General features: G+C 42.6%; 1 protein-coding gene and 1 long non-coding RNA gene across 3 annotated transcripts in view; one reads left to right on the top strand and one right to left on the bottom strand.

Moving 5' to 3' along the window:
- LOC143844903 (uncharacterized) overlaps window positions 1–23090 on the top strand; it is a 107754-nt gene that overhangs the window by 42306 nt on the left and 42358 nt on the right. Inside the window, exons 2-3 of one of the 2 annotated variants that reach the window (XR_013234188.1) lie at window positions 5494–6714; window positions 18186–18279. This is a non-coding gene — a long non-coding RNA (uncharacterized LOC143844903). The remainder of the gene's footprint in view (window positions 1–5493; window positions 6715–18185; window positions 18280–23090) is intronic. The other variant, XR_013234187.1, reaches the window with a different exon arrangement.
- The window catches only part of MOXD1 (monooxygenase DBH like 1), a 64615-nt gene that overhangs the window by 8425 nt on the left and 33100 nt on the right, over window positions 1–23090 (bottom strand). Inside the window, exons 5-10 of the mRNA XM_077352692.1 lie at window positions 10888–11067; window positions 9716–9818; window positions 7501–7667; window positions 5492–5683; window positions 2269–2328; window positions 90–232 (exon numbers count right to left, since the gene is read on the bottom strand). Coding sequence (XP_077208807.1) covers window positions 90–232; window positions 2269–2328; window positions 5492–5683; window positions 7501–7667; window positions 9716–9818; window positions 10888–11067 — 845 coding nt within the window. The remainder of the gene's footprint in view (window positions 1–89; window positions 233–2268; window positions 2329–5491; window positions 5684–7500; window positions 7668–9715; window positions 9819–10887; window positions 11068–23090) is intronic.

Here is a 23090-nt window from a genome sequence, read left to right as displayed (position 1 = left end):
GCAGTGGCTGACCTTTGACATCCAAGGACACACTAGCTTTTTAACACCATCACATCATGTAACTCAGACATTATATCTACTATACTTACCTCACTGGTCTATATATTTCTTTCACACCAATAAACTGCAGTTGTTCCATGATGTCTGGAATGCTTGCACATCTGGTGAGATTTAATCTTGGATAATACAGAAGATAGGACAGACACATTTCATTTCTGGTGCTAAAACCACCCTGAAATTGTAAAAGGGTTATTAAGCTTGGTCACAGAATTTCTCATGTGCATCAGCTGGAGGAGAAATATGGAATATTCCCTGGGGTTGGTGAATTTATTCTCAATAATTATAACAGATACATACTTAACATGTAGATAATAAACAGAGGAACAGTGGCAAACAGAGCTACTGCTATGACTCATTTCCTTGCATGTTGTGAAATTACAGAATCATGAGAGAGACTATTTACAATAGATGCAAAATGGCACAGTGTAAATGAAAAGTTATTTTAGCTTTACCTTTCTGCAAGGAATGTTCTCTCTTCCCAATATCATATTCCTCGTAAGAATTCTAAGAAGACCTAATGATAGCACTGTATAGATATACCACATGGCCCAGCAAAACCATGGAAATGATCTCCACCTCCAGTGCAGTTTTTGCATAGGAAAGTGGCTTGGAAGGAGGTAGGAGTTCTTCTCCCCCCCCCTCCCCGAGTGTTTTTCCAAGCCTGTGTGGGCCCTCCTGTTTTAAAGAAGCTATTTCTCACAGCTACTGTGTGGCGGGGGGCAATATGAGTTGGGTCCAGGGAACCCAAATCAAGTGTTTTTTTTTAGCCCAAAGGAGAGTATTAATTAAAGGAATAGAGACCAGAACATGGGAATTTTTAAGTGGGGCAAATAGGTGCTGGTGCTGGCAACAATTGGGAGAACGAACAGTGGACTAGGATAAAGTTTGAGTCCAACTTTGTTCTATTGCTTCAGACCAACATGACTACTCACTTGAATCTATTTTCAGTGGAGTAGGGTATAAGTTCCATGATCTCTCAAATAAGTCTGCCCTCACAAACACCCCAATTGCTACAATCATCCAAAGCAGTGGTCCCCAACCTGTGGTCCGCGGCCCGGTGCCGGGCCGCGAAGGCCAGGGCGCCGGGCTGCGGTTCCCTCTCCCCGCCCCCCCCGCAGTAAAAAACTTCCCAGGCCGCAAGCTTGCGGCCTGGGAAGCTTCTTACTGCGGGAGGGCGGGGAGAGGGAATCATGGCCGCGCCGCGCATCGACTCAGCCCTCAGAGTGGCAATTGGAATCCATGGCTCTAATTCCACAGGCACATGACATAATAACTGAGCCTAAAGACATCATGCATGCTAGCGAATGAAAAGAAGGCCAGAGGGATTCAACAAATTGCTTATAGCTGAATGGATGTAAACTGATACTCATTTTTGTAAGACATCACCAAGGATGGCACTGATTTTCCATGAGTGACTGAAAAATCCCAGAGCTGTTATCTCAGACTAGCTTTTTCAGGTGTCATTTGCTACCAATGACAGCATAGCACATAATGGACTGAAATAATGCAGCATTAAAAAAATGTACTCAGTCTTGCATTTTTTCCTTCAGAAAATGTTCCCAGCAACAAAGAGATTATACTATTGCTAGCCTTTTATCATCTGACATAATGCAGATGTATTTCTTACTTACAGAACACTGTTTTAAGTGTTTATTTTGGTGAATTTAAAAAGTTTACACACAAGCCACAAAGTCATAATTATTTTCACATTTAATTTTGTTCTGTCAATAACTAGAGTGGGAAATGGTGAAGGAGTCAAATGTCAGTTCATGGTTCTTCAGTTGTGAAGAAAGATAGGGAGAATTCCCTTCCTCCGAAGGGAAGAATCAGTATCAGAGAAGGAATGCCCAGTTGCCATTTTCTAGGGGATTAAGATCTACAGAGGGAAGCTCTTGTAATGTAATTGCTGCCTGGAAATTTGGGAGATGGAGTCTGAAGAGACTTCAATAGGCTATAATGTCATAAAATCCATCTTCCAAGGCAGCCTTTTTCTTTAGGGTAACTATTTGCTGTTGACTGAAGACGACTTGTAATTCCAGATACCACCAGGTACTACTTGAAGGCTGGCAACCCTAATAATCATTTAGGACAGCCTTTCTCAGTTTTTTTACCATTAAGAAACCCCTGAAACATTCTTCATGATTCAAGAAACCCTAGAAGTGCCACAAAGTTTGGAATCATTTTCATTCCACATCAAGCCAATCTTACCCAAGTCACATGTGATCGATTTACGGTACTGTAATGACATTCGGTGACTAAATTATCTCCCTGCAAAAACAAAATTTAAGACATACAGCTTTAGAAATTTTACCAGGGACACCATCATTTTGAAAAATGAGATTTTTTAAAAGATTTAACACTGAAATATTACTTTTGAAATTTATACTGCTTAGCATTAAAATACTTCATCATATAAGATATGCAGCATAATTTTTACTGCTGCAACACTCAGTATCTCTCTGTCATAAATGTACTATGAACAATATATCATCATAAAGATCATCCGTTTCACTATTCATAAAATAATTATTCAAATAACAGTATCACAGAAACTGTTCCCTTTTCTGTGATAATGATCAAATGGCAGCCATAGCATTTCACTGTTGAGTTAAAGGATTCTAGCCCAAATTATATTGTGGTTCTTTCTTTCTAGAATCAATAACTGAAATAAGATTTTATTCTTCCTTGTGAATCTTTTTTCTGGTTGCACCCTTTGAACAGGAAGTCTTGATCAGAAATTAATTAAGCCAGGGCAGTGAGATACCTTTGATTCTCCAGATACCCCAAGAGAATCTATGAACTTGTAGAACTGTAGGATCTATCCACTATTAAAATAGACAAAGGTAATGTGGTCTGCCAAAGAAGTGGTCTGCTAGAGAAGGAAGATTAGGCCATGCCATCCTCACATCAGCTGCCAGTAGTAAAAAGCTTTCCAGCTAAGAACTAAATTTATTCTCTAATATTGTGCTATATTATGACATAGAAAAGTTAATATCCCTAGGGAAGAAGTTTCTTCTTCACTCATGGGTTAGTGATGCCTTGGACTCTATAACCTGCATCTAACATTTATGTGGATAAACAGGTATCTGTTTTGCAATGCTTTATAAATGTGTTTAGGGTAGATCATGCAAATCTTGAAAAAGGGATCTTCCTAACCATATCTTGACAAGGAAGAAAAAAGTCTAAAAATACTCTTTACACATGAGAGGTCAATCCTTATGCAACCTTACTTTCTTAGTAGACCCATTAAACATCAAAGGATTTACTTTCAAGTAAACATGGATTGCTTGACTGAATTCCTATGAATGCTCAGGCCCATCGATATAGGATTGCCAGTTCGGAATTGGGAAATACCTGGAGATTTGAGGGGTGAAACAAAAAAAGACTTCACCCATTGTCAGAAAATGGCAAAAGAAGGGGAGAGATGAGCTTCCCTGGGGAGAGAATTCCAGAGTTTTGGAGCCATGACAGAGACGGCCTTTCCCTGGACCATCTGTCTAATCACAGGAGGTAGGGATACCCAAAACAGGGCATTTTAAGATTATGCCAGTGGTTGGATAGGCTCATGACAGAGAGCTTCTTGTAGGAGCATGGGCTATTTACACGAATCTATCCACAATCATGTGAAATAGGTTATAATGAAAGAAAATAACAGGCCCAAGGTCAACCAGTAAGTTTCATGGCAAACAGGGGTTTGAACCCCGGTCTTAATCCTATCCTCTAACCACCACACCTCACTAAGCACCAGACATTGTACTCCTCTCCCTTTCAACTTCTCCTTTTCCAACTGCGGTTTCTCAAAATGGTCTATATTGTAAACAACAGGGAAAAAAAGATCAATTGTCCCACCATTACTAATATTAGTGTGTAAAATTACGTTTGATGTTTAACTTCTCACATAAGACTTTGAGGTCCCATGCAGGAGCAAAAGTGGCTTTTGGTACTGTTGCAGCAGTGACTCACTGTCCTCTTCTAGACCTGACATAGCAGAGCTGTGTACTTTGGAGCACTATACTTTCAAATAGTGCTCCCCACATTACATGCATGGAGTTATTCCAAATAAAAAATATGAAATGGACTAGAATAAGTGATTTTGATACAAAATTAGCAGTTGACCTTAGCCACATGCAACAATTAACAATCATACTTGGGGCTAGACATTCAGTATTCAGTCAGGGTTAGTGCCCATTTTTATTTTATTTAAAATCTCCATATATGTATAGCTGTGCAGATGTCTAGAGGATGTAACACAAGGACCAAAAGTGCTAAATCTGAAAGTACCACCTGCATGTCGCACAGAGTCTCTGCTAATTGCTGCCAGGCTAAAAAGACTAACAGGTTCATCAGGGTGGCACAGTCTTAATTACATTCATGCTGTTTGGCACCTGTACTTTCTATTTAGTAATGGTTAACAAAGAACTGACAGCTGGGTGCTGTCTTTATCTGAACAATAGTTTTATCCCTTCATTGTTTCTTTTGTTTCTGACGTGTATGCTCTTTAAATTTCTTCCTGGATGCTCCTCGTTTCCCTTTCTTCTCATCATCACATCTCCTGTTCTGTCCATGTTTTTCATCTTACCAAAGTTGTGAGGTTTTTTTTCTTTTAATCTGGTGTATTTTAAAAATAAACACAAATGGGGCAGTACAGTATCATCCAAAACAAAAGTGATTGGGGAGGGGAAGAGAGAACAAAGAACAAAATAAAAGGAAGAATGAAATAAAGATGTTACATGGCAATAACAACACATGAGACATGATGGCCAACAGAGATTAAATCTCTACTTTTCATTTCTTTCTTTCTTTCTTGTTTGTAAAATGCAGATAGTAGAGAAGCGGGGCAAACACAGTTTCACATATTTGCTTGCAATACTGATATTTCTGACTAACCTCACTTTAAGCCTCAGAGAAGTGTGCCTGACCTTGACCAGAGCCAGGACCGTATCAGCCCTGGTTCCAGCCTGGTGGAATGAGCTGCCAGCAGAGATCTGGGCCCTTACAGAGCTTCCAAAATCCCAAAGGGCCTGCAAGATGGCCCTCTTACACCAGGCATTTAGTTGAAGAATAAGAAGAGTTGGTTCTCTACCAAAAGGAGTCTCAAAGTGGCTTACAATCGCTTTCCCTTCCTCTCCCCACAACAGACACCCTGTGAGGTAGGTAAGGCTGAGAGAGGTTCTGATAGGACTGCTCTGTGGGAAGAGCACTATCCGGGCTATGATGAGGTCACCCAGCTGGCTGCATGTGGGGGAGTGGGGAATCAAACCTGGCTCACGAGATTAGAAGTTGCCACTCTTATGTTTTTATTGTAATTTTTACCCCTTTTGTTGTAAGCTGCCCCAAGATACTTTTGAGGAGGGGTGGGTGGCCTAGAAATTCAAACAAGCAAACAAATAAAATAAACATGACTAAAAATGTAAATAATTTATATTCATACAGGCAAGATGAGCCTTTCTTCTCTTAGATACTGGAACTCCTGGAAGTTGAAGTCAAAGTCATCATCATATGCCAGAAGCTGCTGTTCATCGCCATTGTGGAAATGGCGCACCCTTATAGCTCTACCAGCAAGGTGTGCATGTAGGAGAACAGCAAAGATGTGAATCCCACTTGGCTTCTCAGCATCCAAGGCCTAGGAAAGACCAATGAAAGCAATTAGCTTCATTCAAAGAGTCACTGCATGCACATTTAATATTGGGGTACAAAGGCTATTTTCATATATGTGTAAGACCTACTTTTGTGTGCACACAAGAAGCAGCACCAATATATATAATTTTCCTCATGTTGCATTTTTAGCTAATTAAATCCAGAGACTGAAGCCATGAAGAGGCATAACGGATTTTTCAACAACCTGATAAAAGGCCCATGTTTCCAGAACAACTAGATTCTAGTCCAATAACACAGACCCCAAGAAGATGTTGAAGATATAAACTTTTGAGAGTTGAAGTTTATACCCTTGAAATCTCTAAGTTGCTATTGGACTGGAATCTAGCTGTTTTGCTGCAGGCTGACATAGCTACCCTCTGAAACTATCTTCATGGGAGGATTACAGAAAAATCTCAGATCTAATATATACCACACACTCATGCATACATCCATTAGGACTGCCAGCTCTGGAGCTTGGGGTTTGGGAAGGGAGAAGAGTCAGCAGGGTACAATGCCATAGAGTCCAGCCTCCAAAACAGCCATTGTCTCCAGGAGAATTGATCACTATTATCCTCCCAAAATAATGGAAGCAGCATCTCTAGCTTAAGAAATGAATGCTCTCAGTAGCCATTGCTAGGCAACCACATAGTATTGTCAGGGTCACAAGCAACCACTGGGTAACTTGTTACCATTCAATTTGTATGACTCATCCAAGCCCAGCTATTCATACAATCATAGAGTTGGAAGGGACCTCCAGGGCCATCAACCTCCTGGTGGTCCCTGGCCCCAGAGAAGCCCTCTTGACCTCAACCAGGGCCACAGCTTTCTCCATTCTGGCCCCCACCTGGTGGGGCCCTGACAGAATATAAACAGTTCCAAAGGGCCTGCAAAAGGGAGCTCCTCTGCCAGGCATTTGGTGAGGTCGACCCAAACCATCACTTCCAATTGGCCCCCAAGCTCCCCCCTCTCCTACTACGATGGACACCAATCTGCCTAACCCACTGGGTCCCAGTAAGAGTTGAGTGGAGGCTCTTGTCATTCCATTTTCTAATGTTATTGTTATGATCATGTTAAGTTATTGTGGTTACAAAGTTATTACTGTTATTATTGTTATTACCTCTTACCATATGTTATCTGTATCTTTTCTTGTTCCCTATAAACTGCCCTGAGCCTTCAGGGAGGGTGGTATATAAATATAATAAAGAAAGAAAAATAAAATAAATAAAATAAGTCCAACCCCCTGCACAATGCAGGAATTCACAAAAACCTGCCCACCTACAGTGACGCCAATTTCATGCCCAAGTGATTCCCCCCCACCAAAAGTCTCTGAAACCAGCCTGGCCTGGAAGTAGCAAATGAATGTAACAACGAGAAAGCCTGACTGATGAAGTCAGGCAGCATCCCCAGAGTCCTGACTGTTAAAAATTCCCATCATCATTTTGCAGACCACTGACCACTGATAACAATATGTATCCTTTGGACCTGGATAAAGCAAGGATATGTATCCTTTGGACCCTTTGCAGAAATCTGACTGCTAAAGCTCTTATTTATGAACTTCTTTTGGTACAAAAGTTGGAATTGGTAAAGACAGATGCCATTTTAAAAATATGTATTGAGGCTGTTGCATCTGACAGTGCGTGTGCACATATCCATCTTCTGAACCAGGACACAGAGGGAAGCAAATGTCTGCATACTAATAACCGTACCAGTATTTGTCATTCTCCTTGGAAGAAAGCCACAGAAAAATGCTATTTTCAGTTTATTCAGAGAATCACAATTAATTACACTAGACAGTAGACATACTTCTTTCAGGCATTCCAGAGTGCAATGACCCTCTGACATGAATTCAGGCATGCCTGGTGGGATGTTGTGGAAGAGGCTGACCCAAAGACCAGCTTCAATAACTCCAGCATCATATCTCCTCAGATCTGGAGTATAAAATAGCCTCAGTCCGGAGTTATCCATCTTCCCTAAGAACAAAAGAGCAATTATCAGATGCTGCTACAAATCAGCATAGACTATCCTATAGTTTTAAGTTGCTTTGGGATCTGCTCATGAAGTTTTACACAAGAAAACAAGAAACTTATTGTCCTTAAGACAGGTCAAACAGGTCGCAGGAATTAGGAAAGCCATAAACAAAGCATAGTCACAAGAGGGTGGTTAAGTCTGGCAGGATGACCTTTGCACTGTCCTAAGCCATACAGAAAATTCTTGTGTCTTTGTATGGGTCTTTCAAGACAGCAGTTGTTCAGTATAACAGATGCACAGTTGTTAGTTGTGGGGTATCATCCACATGACATCATATAAGAGCATATTGCTTACTGCAAAGATAAAACAATTCAAGTTGTAGCACTTTGTCTTCCCCTGGGTCAGTAAACTACTGCAATTTGGAGTGCTGTGAGAAATGTGGTTTCACATTTGCCATGGATGCCTATTTGATAGTTCCTGTGACAGTTGCTGTGATAAGTAATTCATTTCAGTTCCATGTCCCCTCAGCTATGGGTTCCTTTACAGAGATTGTATTTAGACATTCTTTCTTTATAAGTTGCAGCACTCAAGCAGGGGATAATGAAACAGCTCTTAAAAGAAATAAATACATGATAGAATGACCTTCGGTCATTATTTTTGCTGTTTCCCCCTCTATTTTCTTCCCCTTCCTAATATAATTAATTCTGTTTGACCCTTTTAAATGCCGCATGTACATTTCCCAAGATTTATTACTTATTCATTTAGAGATTTATGCTCTGCAAAGAGAAGAGTTGGTTCTTATAAGCCCCTTTGTCTACCCGAAGGAGGCTCAAAGCAGCTTACAGTCGCCTTCCCATTCCTCTCCCCACAACAGACACCCTGTGGGGTGGGTGAGGCTGAGAGAGCGCTGATATCACTGCCTGGTCAGAACAGCTTTATCAGTGCTGTGGCCAGACCAAGGTCACCCAGCTGGCTGCATGTGGGGGAGTGCAGAATCAAACCCGGCATGCCAGATTAGAAGTCTGCATTCCTAACCACTACACCAAACTGGCATAGGGCATTACTAATTAAGAAAACTATAATTTAATAAAAACCGGCAGTGAAGAGAACAGTCTATCATTTCATTGTTTTTTTTTAAGTGATGACTTAAGCTGAAATATTTTTAATGTTTAGTTACTGAGAAGGCAATTCTAAGAACATTTTCCTAAGAACAAGCTCCTTTGAATAAAATGGGCCTTACTCCTGAGTACCCCTTAGGATTGTTCTTTTAGTCACATAGCAATAGTTCACTTCTGCTAGGACTTATTCTTCCAATGGAAATTTCCCTCATTTAGCAGAAAGGAACTATAACTATCAAGGAAATCAAAATGTTCTGTGCTTCCTTCCTTCAGATCCTAGAATAGTGATGCTGGCATAAGAAACAGGTATAGCTAGGTGATGTCCGGGGTAGGAAGGAGCTCTTACTACAGCATTAGAGCACCCATAGCCCAAAGATAACATGAAACTGAACACAGCGGGGCTTGTTTCGCACTGTGTATTAGCTTCCTGCATGAGATACACAGTTCTCTATCCTGTTCCTATATATGTTGATTTGCTGAGCCCTGCCAGCTCTTGCCAGCCCCCTGTCTGTTGGGGGAGTGAGCGGAAGGCCATGCTCCACAACTGCCCCACCACTCTCGCCAGCCCCCTAGATGCCAGGAGAGTTTTTAAAATGGGCTTCACTTTTAGTAACCAACATAATAGATGTAGGAAGGGCTTTTTTTGTCTGATAAAATAAACTCAGAGTGCACATCCCTAATCAGAAATAAACTGATATACCCCCAATTCATATAGCTTCATTCATCACAACTTTAATATTGGCCAGAGCAAGCTGTAATATATTCACAGGGAGGATATGAAGCAGCAGACTTCCATCTTCTGTGTATTTATATAACCTGTTTTAGGAAACTAGCAAGGAAATATATGCTAATACATGCTATATTGTAATCTATGTGCAAATATATTAGCAAATTTAACAGATTAGAAGTTAAAATGGAGCAAAGAAAAGTACCTTCCAGATATGATGGATTGTCATAATGGATTTCCATAAGCACATATTGAGGATCTGTTGCTGTACCAATTGATAAACCAACATGAGGAGGATATGTGAAGCCCTGAAATTTGAATCATGCAAATATAGTAAACCAGATTATATTACTGTAACATGTTGAACTAGTTTGGAGCCTATCTTTATTTCTATCTTGGTATGCCAGAAAATTACAGATCCCCTACAATGGTCACAAGGCCATTCTATCCTCCTTTGTTTTCAGAGCAGGTACAAGCTGGTCACCCCTTTGGGAGCCAGGAAGGATTTTTTTTTTTTGCCCCTCTAGCTCAACTGGCACTCACCCTACTCTGAAGAGATATAGTTGGTAGGTTGGAGCAGTGCAGAAAAATGTTGCTGCAGTAGTATATGGTTCAACTCTGGTGAGCATCCTGTTTGGAGGATGAAGAGGTTGCCCTCAGACCAGAAGCCTGGAGTCGCAGTCCCTTTAGGGACCTGGGACAGGAACCCCTTGAGGGGGACCACTATCCTTGACCCACAGGCTATGCATCTAAGGGATTGGTCATGGCACATCTACTTCAAGTGCTAAAAGAAGCTTGGCAAGGAAGAAATAGTGAAGTGTATAGGGATTTAGTACAACAATAAATCAGTCAACTAGCACTTTTTTGTTCTTCTGCATCCTACCAGTAATGGTTTCTGGTTTGCCCACAGATGCAGAGTAAGGAGAGCCAACATCGTAAACTGGGATAATCAAAGGGCCAACTTTATTTTCATTGCTCAACTGCAGTATACATAAGCAGCTAGGGAGGGGAGTATGTAAATCAAATATAAATCAGAAACCATTACCAGAGTGACAAATATCTACCATCTGCCCATGGTAGATATATAGCTTGGCAATTTTAATACATTCTTTGGGACTCCCCCCCCCCCATTCTTACATCTCCATTGTTCCACCAAAGAGTAATTGTATAGTGGCAATGGAAGCATAGCAATCTAACTTCCCACTCCTTTCCTAATCCCCTTCTGTTGCTAACCAAGGTGAAATGAAGGAAAAGAGCTGGTAATATAATAGCAATCCTAGGTCAGATACAAAAGGAACCACCAGAGAGCTTATAAGAATGATAAGAAGCAACTAACACCATTATTGTTTAATAAATAAATCACAATATTTATCCTACCTCTCCTCCAATGGCCCAAGCAAAAATTACTGTTTCACATGTAAGGAAAGAATCTGGCATGTTTGGATGATAGCACTCATGGCCATAATCCAGCACGCTGTCGTTCAGATTGCTGCTACATTGATAGAGTAAAATGTGATGCACCATACTTTCATGGTCCTTCTGTATCAGCGGTTCAACCTGTTTAAATGATAAAGGCAATTATTGATTCAATTCTGTTCTTAAATCAAAGCAAAAGGTAACAGCATCTAAATGTACCAAGACATGCATTGTTATCAATAACAGACTAAAAAGCTTCATGTAGATGCTGAGCAGAAACTGAATACTTATTCTAAACAGGCATCATTTATTAAGGACTGCACTGCATGGATCTCAGGTGGAGTTACTGTAGCTTTTCAAAAGTTGGTTCCTAGAACACAGTGCTTTTGTGTGTGTGTTTCCAATTTTGCTGGTTTTGCAACCTTATTATGAACCGTGACTAACACTGTTGAAACACATATACATATGCTTTGATTCAAATACCTTTTAATTTCCCTTCAGCAGGCTTCAGGCTGATAAATATAAAATCACCTGATTTTAACCTACAGAAGGATCTTGGCTTTGCTCTTTCCTTTCGTTTCTACACGAACAGTCCTAACTCTCTTTCTTGCTCACTCTCTGTGTACGTATGTTGTCCTATGTAGCAGACCTGAATGGTTGCTGATGAGAAAAACTCTAGTTTCTCAGAGCCCCTCTTCTCAAAGCCCATACATAAATGAGAAGAAAAATCATGAATTTAGTAAGGAAAGAATAAGAATAAGAATAATTTTTAAACATAATTCCCAAAGGTTTGGGAGAACTTAAGTATCAAGCTTAATAAAAGAACTCAAAGTGATAAAGTTATAAAAAGGATCCTCAAAACATCTAGTTGCTACAATTTCAGTTTCCTGCCTCCCTCTTCTGGAAACCAGAACCAGCTGGGTTTTTCTACAACAACTGAACAAAACCAAGCATTTATCTCCAACTGTTACCAATATTCTGTGGCAATAGATTCTAAACTGGCTACATCTTTATTCATGACAGATTGATTGACCTGAGAAGAGCAACCTGGGTAGTTTACCACAGTGCACAGTAGTGAATAAGGACTCTATCACAGTGGTCCCCAACCCCCGGTCCGGAGACCGGTACCGGTCCATACATCAGTCGGTACCGGGCCGCGGCTTGTCCTCCTCCCCAGCTATTGCCTTGGGGGCTGCCCTGTGACTCTGCTGCCAGCTCACCTTTGATGCTCCCCCTCGGCGTGGCACTGCACAGCTGCTGCTGGCAGCGCCCCCCAGTGGGTGGAGGGAAGTCAGGGACACCGGCAGGAAAGCAAGTGGAGCAGGGGCTCAGGCGGCAGCAGCTATGTCCCTCAGCAAAAGACTACCCCCCCCCCCGGCCTCAGTAAAATTGTCAAGCATTGACAGGTCCCCGGTGATAAAAAGGTTGGGGACCACTGCTCTATCATACAGTAAGGCCTCTTATTCCTTTATCATGATGTCCTTGAAACAGCCATAGAAATAGAACAGAGTTTCACACACTGATGGTTTGTTTCAGATTAGAAACAGTAACCATGCAGGTCTATATTTTCAAAATTTATTTAGGCCACTTATATACCTTGCCTTTCTCTTGAAACAAGTGGGTGACAATATAAAAAATACAAAAATATTAATTTGAATTAAAAAGTATAGTTCAAAATAAGTAGTTAAAACAATTATGAGCCTATTCCAGATGCCCCAGAAGCTCTTTTTAAGCCTGAAACTCCCAAGGGTAGGTGACTGTCCCACCAATTTTCATAAGGCTATTTGATAACAGCAGGGCACAAAAGGAAAGGATCAGCTTCAGGCCAGTGACGACTCATTTCCAAATGAGGGAACTTTGGGAAGATCTTGTTGTGAAGAGCTCAACTGCGGTATGGTCCTTCAGTATTTTGGCTTCAGGTGGTTAAGGGCTTTAAATGTAAGCCCCATCACTTTAAATTGGACCTGGAAACAAACAGACACCCATTGAAGGGTAACATTAGTCTAGTAGGCAGAGCTTGATAACAAGTGGGCTGCTATACTTTCTACCAGCTGAAATTTCTGGATCCTCTTCAAGGGCAGCCCCCTGAAGAGCACATATATTAATTACTGTCTTATTATGATGCTCTTTTCTCGTGTATTCAGCCCTCATACAGAAAGATGGCATGTTAGCTAAGAACTAGTTATATGATCAGGAAAGAAGAAGAAGAAGAGTTGGTTCTTATATGCCGCTTTTCCCTACCCAAAGGAGGCTCAAAGCGGCTTACAGTCACCTTCCCTTTCCTCTCCCCACAGCAGACACCCTGTGAGATAAGTGAGGCTGAGAGAGCCCTGATATCACTGCTCGGTCAGAACAGTTTTATCAGTGCCATGGCGAGCCCAAGGTCACCCAGCCGGTTGCATGTGGGGGAGTGCAGAATTGAACCTGGCATGTCAGATTACAAGTCCGCACTCGTAACCACTACACCAAACTGGCTCTCCTAACTACTACACCAAAGAGCAGGGCAGGGACATATGCTACAGCTGCAATCCTGAAGCACTAAATTAAATTGAAGTTGTTATTATTATTATTATTATTATTATTATTATTATTATTATTATTATTATTATTATTATTATTATTATTATTCAATTTATTTCCCGCCACTCCCAACAGGCTCGTGGCGGGTAACAATAGTCTTAAAATCTCCCATTAAACCCCCCGTTAAAAGACTATAAAAATACCCAACATGACGGAAAATACCAGTCTCCCCTACCCGAACAAGGTCATTGGGGGATGGAGGGTGATGATGATTCCTTCAAACCCCCCAGGGGGGCAATGTTCTTCCTTGCCAATCCCAACCTCAACCATAGACCTGGTGGAAGAGCTCCGTTTTACAGGCCCTGCAGAATGCTGACAGCTCCTGCAGGGCCCGCAGCTCACCCGGGAGCTCATTCCACCAGGTGGGGGCCAGGACAGAGAAAGCCCTGGCCCTGGTTGAGGCTAGGCGCGCTTCTCTGGGGCCGAGAATGATCAGTAGGTTTTCTCCTGCGGAGCGTAGAGTCCTGCGGGGCACATAGGGCGACAGGCGGCCCCTCAGGTATGTGGGTCCCAACCCACGTAAAGCCTTAAAGGTTAAAACCAAAACCTTGAACCGGATGCGGACAGCAATTGGCAACCAGTGCAGCTGCCTCAGCACCGGCTGGATGTGGGCCCTCCAAGGTGTAACAGTGAGGACCCTAGCAGCTGCATTTTGCATTAGCTGAAGTTTCCGGATCAAGGACAAGGGCAGGCCCGTGTAGAGCGAGTTACAGAAATCTAATCTGGAGGTGACTGTCGCATGGATCACTGTAGTTTTAGGTACAGCATTTTAAAAAGTATTATATAATGTGACTTTAAAAAGTATTATATAATATGATACAGAATTTTTAAATGGTGATAATAAACAAAGAACAGCCTCAGTTGAAGGGTTATGAGTATGTTCAGTCTTTTTGTCTCTGGTTGAAATAATGGGATATTTGTCCAAACATATCCACCTGTCTCTGCAGGACACCAACCCATGCTGTATTTCTACTCACAACTTCAAAAAACCAGCTCCCCCTCAACGCAATGGGTCATCACTAGTTAGCAATTCACTTCCTTCCAATGTCAACTTCCTAAACACTAACAGTAATTCAAACAAGTATTCCTTTGTTCAGCTGTCTTTCAGCTAAAAATAAAAAATTAAAAAGAGCAGTTTATGAATGTATTTTGGACCATGCTTTGCAAATTTCAGGGGGGAAATTAAAATTCTTAAGAATAAAAGTGATTATACGGTAACCTTCTAATAGCTGTGCATAGTAAGGAACCACTGTTTGTACATTGGGGGGACTCAGCCAAATGGGTGAGTAAAAGAGGATTGTGTTTAACTGTAACTTCTGTGGAGGCACACTGTACAGGTTCTGGCCAGCCATAGAGATGAGACTGAATGATTTCTAGAGGTTTTTAAGGCTTGTAGGGCGATCCCCAACCCCAGCCATTTGGTGAAGCTGTCATGTGGTATGGGGGGGCATCACCCCTTAGTTCTCCAAAGACACAAAGGAACCCACATTGCAGGAAAAAATGTGCAGAGCTCACAGTGGAGCCAGGACAAAGAGAATGTAAGCATGTACAAGTCTCTCAATGAACACCTGTAACAGGTATGTGAAACTTTGTTTTCATTGTTCAATACCTCTGTGCAGGCCCATGTTGGGAGAACAGCAAGCTCAGTTACCAAGGATGTAGGTGTCATGCTCTCACATAATAAGCCACTTTCCCAAGCACAGAATCACTCCTAGAATTGACGTCCACAGAGTAGTGGCATACAAACCTGGGGGCCGAGAACCATGTGGCAGCCTTGCAGATTTCATCAAGCGAGATTCCCTGAAGAGATGCTGTATTGTTCTCCAACCCCTGGGCCATGGCCTTGGTACCAGGCCATGGAGGCCTCGGTATCAGGCCGCAGCGGGGGGGGGGAGGTGTGGGTGCCTCCCTCCCCTCCGCAGCATGGCACTCGCTGCGCTGGGAGCGATCGGCCACTTTGGTGGCCAAATTGCTCAAGCCGGGGGGGGGGGAGGCATGGGCGCAAACGCGCAGGCACAGCAGCTCCCCACCAGCAAGCGTCTCCGCCGGCAAGCGTCGCGCTGCGGGGGGAGGCACAGGTGCAAACACACAGATGCGGCAGTTCCACGCCTGCGCATTTTTGCCCGCCGGCAAGCATCCCTCTCCCTCTCCCCGCCCAGACTGCCAGTAAGAAAGAGTTTACCTCCACCTTAGGCAGTCAGTTCCACTGCAGAACTACTTTGAATGTTAATTTCCTCCCCCCCCCCCATATCTAGTTGGTACCATTCAACATGTAGTTTAAACCCATTATAGTGAGCCTATCCTTTGCTGCCAGTAGGAACCATTCCATCCCCTCTTCCAAATGACAATCTTTCAGATGCTTATAGATAGCATTCATGTCCCCTCTCAACCTCCTCTTCTCCAAGCTGAATATTCCCATGTGCCTCAGCCTTTCCTCATAGGGCTTGGTCCCCAGATCATCCTCATTGCTCTCTTCTGCACCTCTCAATTTTGTCCTCACTTTTCCGAAGTGAGGCATCCAGAACTGTGCAGAGTTCTCCAAATGCAGACTAAACAATGTGGTATACTATGACACCTTGCTATTTTTGTGTGATGGCTCTGTTGATACAGACCAAGTCTGCATTCAACTTCTTAAAAAACAATGAAGCCTTCATATATTCAAAATTTAGAGTGTGCATTTAGAGTAACTGAATGAGGCACCATGCCCCCTCACTCCAGCTTCCTGCCAGTTGCCACTTGGTAGACATCCCTATAACATGTTATTGGAGAATCAACAACATGTGAGCAATTTCATTAATATAAATATTAGCATGGTCCATTTGGAATCTAGGTGGACTGTAGGGCATTTTGTCTACTATTCAGTTTACTGAATTTCCTCCTGCCTCATGTTGTGCTTCTCCTCTGCTGTAAGTTCTTATATCCAAAGGTCTCTCTGCTGTTGGAAGGCCTACAGCTATTGCTAAGAAAGGACAAATACATTTCTAGACTGTCTCCACTCAGTCTAAATGTTTACCAAACTTTAAAGCAACATAACTTGGAGGGCATCTGGGGAAGGTTCCCTGAAACATTGATGTCTCTAGCTCGTTCCTGAACCTGCATCTATCAAAATGAGCACCTGTCATTTCCCAAGAAAGCACTTTCCTGGGGGCACTTCCTTTGGGGAGGGGGGTGTATCTTGGGCCCTATACACCCAACCTTCACCAAATGTTAAGGACAGGCAGAAACTGGGGATCCCCATGAGTTTGATATCTTCAGTGTGTCGGGGAGCCATTCTACCACATTACAAACCTGATACATTGAATCAATTCATTTGGCAGTTAAAAGATTTGTGACAGTTCATGGTTTGCAAAGCAGACACACTAGGAATCACAAACTGAACAGCTATTCCCAATTTGTGCAGATCCCTAGATTCAGCTTATATTGTAAATATCGTTGCAATAAAATTTATTGAAAGCAATTCTATGTGTACAACTGGATTCCACAGCTCCACTCACAAGTGCATGCATAAGGCTATCATAAGAATATCAGAAATGCCAGAGTAGTAAAGCACTTGTTTGAGGCTCAAAAAGCTGAGGGATGGAGAAAAAGTATGTCATAAGTAAAATAAACATTGTGATAACTTGCAGGGGCCATCTAGGCTGCAATGAGACAACACAAGTGTACTAGCTTTTAAATGGCCACAGCTTTTATTTTCAATATGTACCAAGGTTGGCACCAATGAGAAGAGAACCTGACCAGCCTGTTAGCCGACTGGTTCCCAAAACCCCAGACTCTGCGAGGCGCCTTGGAGCTCCTACCCACTCCTAGCTGGGAATTCAGACCTCCCTGCCTCTCCAAATCCTGCTCTACCAGGGAGAAGACCTTTTTTGTGTAGGAGCAAACTGGTGCCAGCGGCAGTTGGCTACCTCCAGGTCCCCTGGCCAACGGGTCTGTTTAAGCCTACCCAGCCAGATCGGCTTCCCTGTTCTGTGCCCCCTCTTAGGAGGTCCCGCCAAACTTCCAGGGGTTCCTGTATGCAGACAGGGCCCCTGCCATCAAGCTCTTTCTCATGGCAAACCCCCACAGTTCTGACAATAAAATTCAATGCTCAAACCAACACAACCATCAGAAAACAGGGTGGGAGGGAAGGAAGCTGTCCGCCAAAGAGCCAGGGCAAAGAGGTAGCATGTGGCACCTTAAATAGGCGTGCTCAGGCCCTGCCCCTTGCCAAGCAATGGCATGCTGCTGCCAGGCTTGTGCTCGCGCCTGTGGGCACGCCATAGCACCTCCCTCGCAGCTGCCCCTGAGCTGCGTCAACATGCAGCCTTGGTAAGTATCAGCCACGCTATTATTATAATTCTTGTTATTTATGTATTTATCTTTTAACCAAAGTATGAAAGTATTAACCAATTATGAAAGTATAGGAGGTGCAATTATATATTCTTGCCATTAGGGCAAAAATAGCTAGTCATGGTTCTGAGAAATGAGAGGCAACATCAGAAGGCAGCATGATGTGACTTCTGGAGAAAAGCCATGTGACAGCACACCTCTCTAGGAATTACTGGAAACTTCCTAGTAAAACTATAGAGTTTCTGGTGATTCCTAGAGCAAAGTGATGCTTCTGGGTTATCCCCAGAAATGATATTTTGCCATCTCTGGATTGTGGTTTTTTACTCCCACCTCACCCTTTCTGACTGCAGGAGCAGCAATGGGAGATGGGAAGAAGAAAACTGGCAGGAAACCAACAGCTCCTCTACGGCAACACAAATTTGGGATGATTTAGATTATGACATGGTAAGCAAGCAACTTCATTTTACATGCTTTTATGGGTAATACATTACTGTGCTTCTGGGTCAGTTTTGAATATGATAAAATTCTGGAAAAATTGATCAGAACATCAGCTTTATGCGTTCACATACCATTTCATGAATGTAAACTGGTTAGCCATGCATCCACATACTGATGAAACCAGTAACTATTGAGGTAATGCCAGGCTTGTTTATATTTCAACCTTTGAACTTCTTGTTTGAGAGCTCTTATTTTATACAGTTGTGGCTTTGACACTGGGTGTATCAACCTGCTTTTCATAGAGAAACCACCTAAGATTCCAGAATTTTCAACAGTACTTTACTATGTGGTCTAGATGACAAGAAAACAAATTAGTGGACAGAAAAAAATACCAGAAGTTTCTTTGAAGTTGGTACATCACTGTGGGTGCTAAATTTCCAGGAATCATAGAGGGGAAATTATGCTGTTTTGTAATTTTCCCATCACAAATCTTGTGAGCTTTCTTGTCTTCCCCCTACCTACCACTGACCCCAAATTCTTTAAAACAGTGGGGGTCAAAATACCCTTTCATGGGGGTCGCAGCAGGGTAAGCAGCTTGGCCTGGGGAGTGGGAGGGATACCATCCATACCATTCATACAACAGCCTTGCAGGGTAGATCGAGATAGAGCGTTCGTCTATCTGTAGCAGCAGAAAAGAGCGAGATCAGCATGGTGGGACAAGAGGCAGAACTGAACTGAGAAACCCTGGGGAAAAAACAATTTATGAACAATCTTGAACAATGGATCTTCACACCATTTGGTCAGTTTCGGTTTAATTTCTGTGAAAGAACACTTGCATAATTTTATAGCTGGGGGGGGGGGTGTCACCATAACATGAAGAACTATATTAAAGGGTTGCGGCATTAGGAAGGTTAAGAACCACTGCTTTAAAATTTCTTTCCTCTGGCTCCTTTGTCCGACAGAAGCAGCCTCTGGGGAGGTAACTTTGGACTGCAAGAGAGGGAAGAAATAAATAAATCAATTCATCCATGGAAAAGTCCTTGAGGATCCAAGCTACTGTCTCCCAAGCAAACATGCACATTAACCTTTTCAAACTCCAGTTTAGTTCAGATTCACTGATTTTATTTCATGAAATATTGGGATTATATATCATGTTTAATATGCAAGAGCATACTAGCTTTTAAAATCATCACCAAATGATTCCTTTCTGTAAAATTACCTGTAATATAACATTTTGCCACTGGCCTTTAATAACTATCTTTGTCATTCTAGTTATAGGGTATATTATGCCATTAACAAGAATGCAGGATATATTATGCTATTTAAGCATGGCATCCACAATTATCATCTCAGGAAAAACTGATTTTCTAGTTGACCTTTCTAGGTATCAGAAGCCTGGTGACTTAGTTACTCAAACCACAATAGAAAAATGACATTTTTTTTCATATTTTGACTAATGTACAAGAGTCAAAATATGAAAAATTTCATCTTTCTAATATCTTTCCTATGATATCTCAAAATTATGTGTCATATTTAAATAATAGCCATGGTTAATAATAATAGCCGGGTTTGACTGCACGTTCCCCCACATGCAGCCAGCTGGGTGACCTTGGGCTCGCCACAGCACTGATAAAGCAGTTCTGACCGGGCAGTGATATCAGCGCTCTCTCAGCCTCACTCACCCCTCAGGGTGTCTGCTGTGGGGACAGGAAAGGGAAGGCAACTATAAGCCGCTTTCAGCCTCCTTTGGGTAGGGGAAAGCGGCATATAAGAACCAACTCTTCTTCTTCTAAAACATCTGCTGAAGAATGTTGATACTTAAGGCTTTTTAATAACATAAGAACCTGCATGACTTCAGAATGATAATTCTCCGCAGAATCTTGGGAACAACTATTAAAATCACTAAAAGAAAACTGCTTACAGCTATGGTGATCCACAGCCAGTATCAGGCATTCATATATGTAGCCAATACAATTCAGAAGCTTTTAGCAGAAGTTTATGCTATTACTGCAACATACTCTCAAAGCAAAACTTTGTACCTGCCACAACTATTCTGTTTATCCAGCTTCAAAGAGGCTGTGAACATGAGCCAACATGTAGAAGACTTTCCGAAAGGCACATGTACCCAACATTTTACATGATTCATTATAGGTTATAATAAAACTGCTTACAGAAGGGAAAGAGAAACCACTTTTTTGTGGCTGGCCAGTTCATGAAAATTACAATCCTTTACTTAAATGTAAAAGGGGGGGGGGGGATAAGCCAGTTGTCTGCATGACATGCCTTTGTCAGGATTCATTTTGATTTGTTTATTCAGCATTAGATTGTGAAATCTTTTTAAAAGACAGGGTTGTGTTTTTCTTATTGTAATATTTTAAAACTTAATTAGAGCAAGTTGTTTATATGGGAAAAGTTATAGTTTCTTAAAGCATTTGTGAGCCTATTGATCCAACTGTAAGCTTGTTTTAAAAATCAGCAATTCTGAGAGTAGGTGGTGGCAGCAGATTGGGGGGGGGGAGGGATCAACTGGCCAAATCTGGGGTAGTTTTTGGATTCCATCCCATTAAGGGATTTGTTCTTTACAATGTTGCAGAAGATGGGCTTTGCAGCCTTCCTTTTGCAAGAACTCCCCCCCCCCTTCTTTAGGTGCTTTCCTTTCATCTCAGCCCCACAGGAAAGCCGGGGCCTATTCTGCACACAATAGATAATGCACTTTCAATGCACTTTAGAAGTAGATTTTCCTGTTCTGCACAGGAAAATCCAGCTGGCAAGTTTGGTGTAATGGTTAGGAGTGCGGACTTCTAATCTGGCATGTTGGGTTCGATTCTGCACTCTCCCACATGCAACCAGCTGGGTGACCTTGGGCTTGCCATGGCACTGATAAAACTGTTCTGACCAGGCAGTGATATCAGGGCTCTCTCAGCCTCACCTACCCCACAGGGTGTCTGTTGTGGGGAGAGGAATGGGAAGGCGACTGTAAGCCGCTTTGAGCCTCCTTCGGGTAGGGAAAAGCGGCATATAAGAACCAATTCTTCTTCTTCTACATTGAAAGTGCGTGGAATGGGCCCTGGTTTCAGCTAAGATCCCAGAAGAATTCCAGATATTCACTTTTGTAATGGGGGGGGGGATAAATCTATATACTCGCAGGAAATGCAAAACACAACATTTTATTGAAACTCAATGTCAACAAACATAGGAACTGAAAGCTAAAGAAAAAGAACAAATTTCTCCCCACTCCTAATCAGGTTTCATTGAACTCTACTATCCATTTTACTACATTCACACACACAGGCAAAAGCGCAACAGGAAAAAAGAAAGAAAGGGAGTGCTCTGGCGGCAGCATGTGCTGCATTTGATGGCCTCTGCCAAAGCCTGCCAAGTGATAAAGCAATCTAGCCCCAGAGAAACTGACTCCCCTGCTAGAAAACCCTTGAAGGGAATGCCAGAACCCAGCTCCCCTGACACAGCAGGGCAAAGCTGAAGGAAGAGAGGGAGGGCGCTGTGGGCAGATTGGAGCTGCTGGGGCAGGAGGGCGCCCTCTGAACGTCAGTGAGTGGATGGCACATGTAAAAGTATCCCTGGGAGATAGATTCAAGTGGGTAGCCATGTTGGTCTGAAGCAGCAGAACAAATTTAGAGTCCAGTGGCACCTTTAAGACCAACAAAGTTTTATTCAAATTATGAGCTTTTGTGTGCATGCACACTTCCTCAGATACAATGTCCATGATATCTTATCTGAGGAAGTGTGATGCACATGAAAGCTCATACCTTGAATAAAACTTTGCTGGTCAAAGGTGCCACTGGATTCTAAATGTGATCCTGGGAGAGACATTAATGCTCTGGAACTGGAATTACAGTCCTAAGAGTCTCTTGTGGCGCAGAATGGTAAGGCAGCCAACAAGCAGTCTGAAGCTCTGCCCATGAGGCTGGGAGTTCAATCCCAGCAGCCGGCTCAAGGTTGACTCAGCCTTCCATCCTTCCGAGGTCGGTAAAATGAGTACCCAGCTTGCTGGGGAGTAAACGGCAATGACTGGGGAAGGCACTGGCAAACCACCCCGATTGAGTCTGCCATGAAAATGCTAGAGGGCGTCACCCCAAGGGTCAGACATGACTTTATCTTTAAGAGGATTACAGTCCCTGAGTGTACTCATTTTTGTTTGAAAAAAAGATTGTTTTCTTTTTAAAGTTAAGGAAGTTTAGAGTTCAGGATAATACTAGGAAATGTTTTCAGCAAAGTGAAGGTATCAGTTGCTTCCAGAGTTCCAAACTATCCCTGGGATGGGTGCCCCGCTGTTACTAGTGCAGCACAAATAGCAGCTCTGGTTTTGCTCTGCTAGGGCCCTGCTGGATCTGGTGCTACAGGCCCTGCAGCTCCTTAAACCAGGCCTGACCAAATGGGATTGGGCTGATCCTGCGCTGAGCAGGGGGTTGGACTAGATGGCCTGTATGGCCCCTTCCAACTCTATAATTCTATGATTCTGTGATATCATATCCTCTACCCCAGGGGTAGTCAACCTGTGGTCCTCCAGATGTTCATGGACTACAATTCCCATGAGCCCCTGCCAGCATTTGCTGGCAGGAGCTCATGGGAATTGTAGTCCATGAACATCTGGAGGACCACAGGTTGACTACCCCTGCTCTACCCGACCTTTGCCAAAGCAATGCAAGAAATATTTCAGTAGACCTTAATATGACACCGTCAGAGGAATGATACCAGCACAAGAGCACCAAGGGCTACAGCTTCACCAATACTAGCGAGAGCAATGCTTTTAATGCCTGATGCCACAGTGTCGGTTGATCACTGTGTGAGACACTAGA

The sequence above is a fragment of the Paroedura picta genome, chromosome 1, assembly GCF_049243985.1.
Source record: "Paroedura picta isolate Pp20150507F chromosome 1, Ppicta_v3.0, whole genome shotgun sequence".
Classification (NCBI taxonomy): domain Eukaryota; kingdom Metazoa; phylum Chordata; class Lepidosauria; order Squamata; family Gekkonidae; genus Paroedura; species Paroedura picta.
The sequence above is the reverse complement of the archived record's forward strand: the minus strand, read 5'-3'. Positions and strand labels throughout refer to the sequence as shown.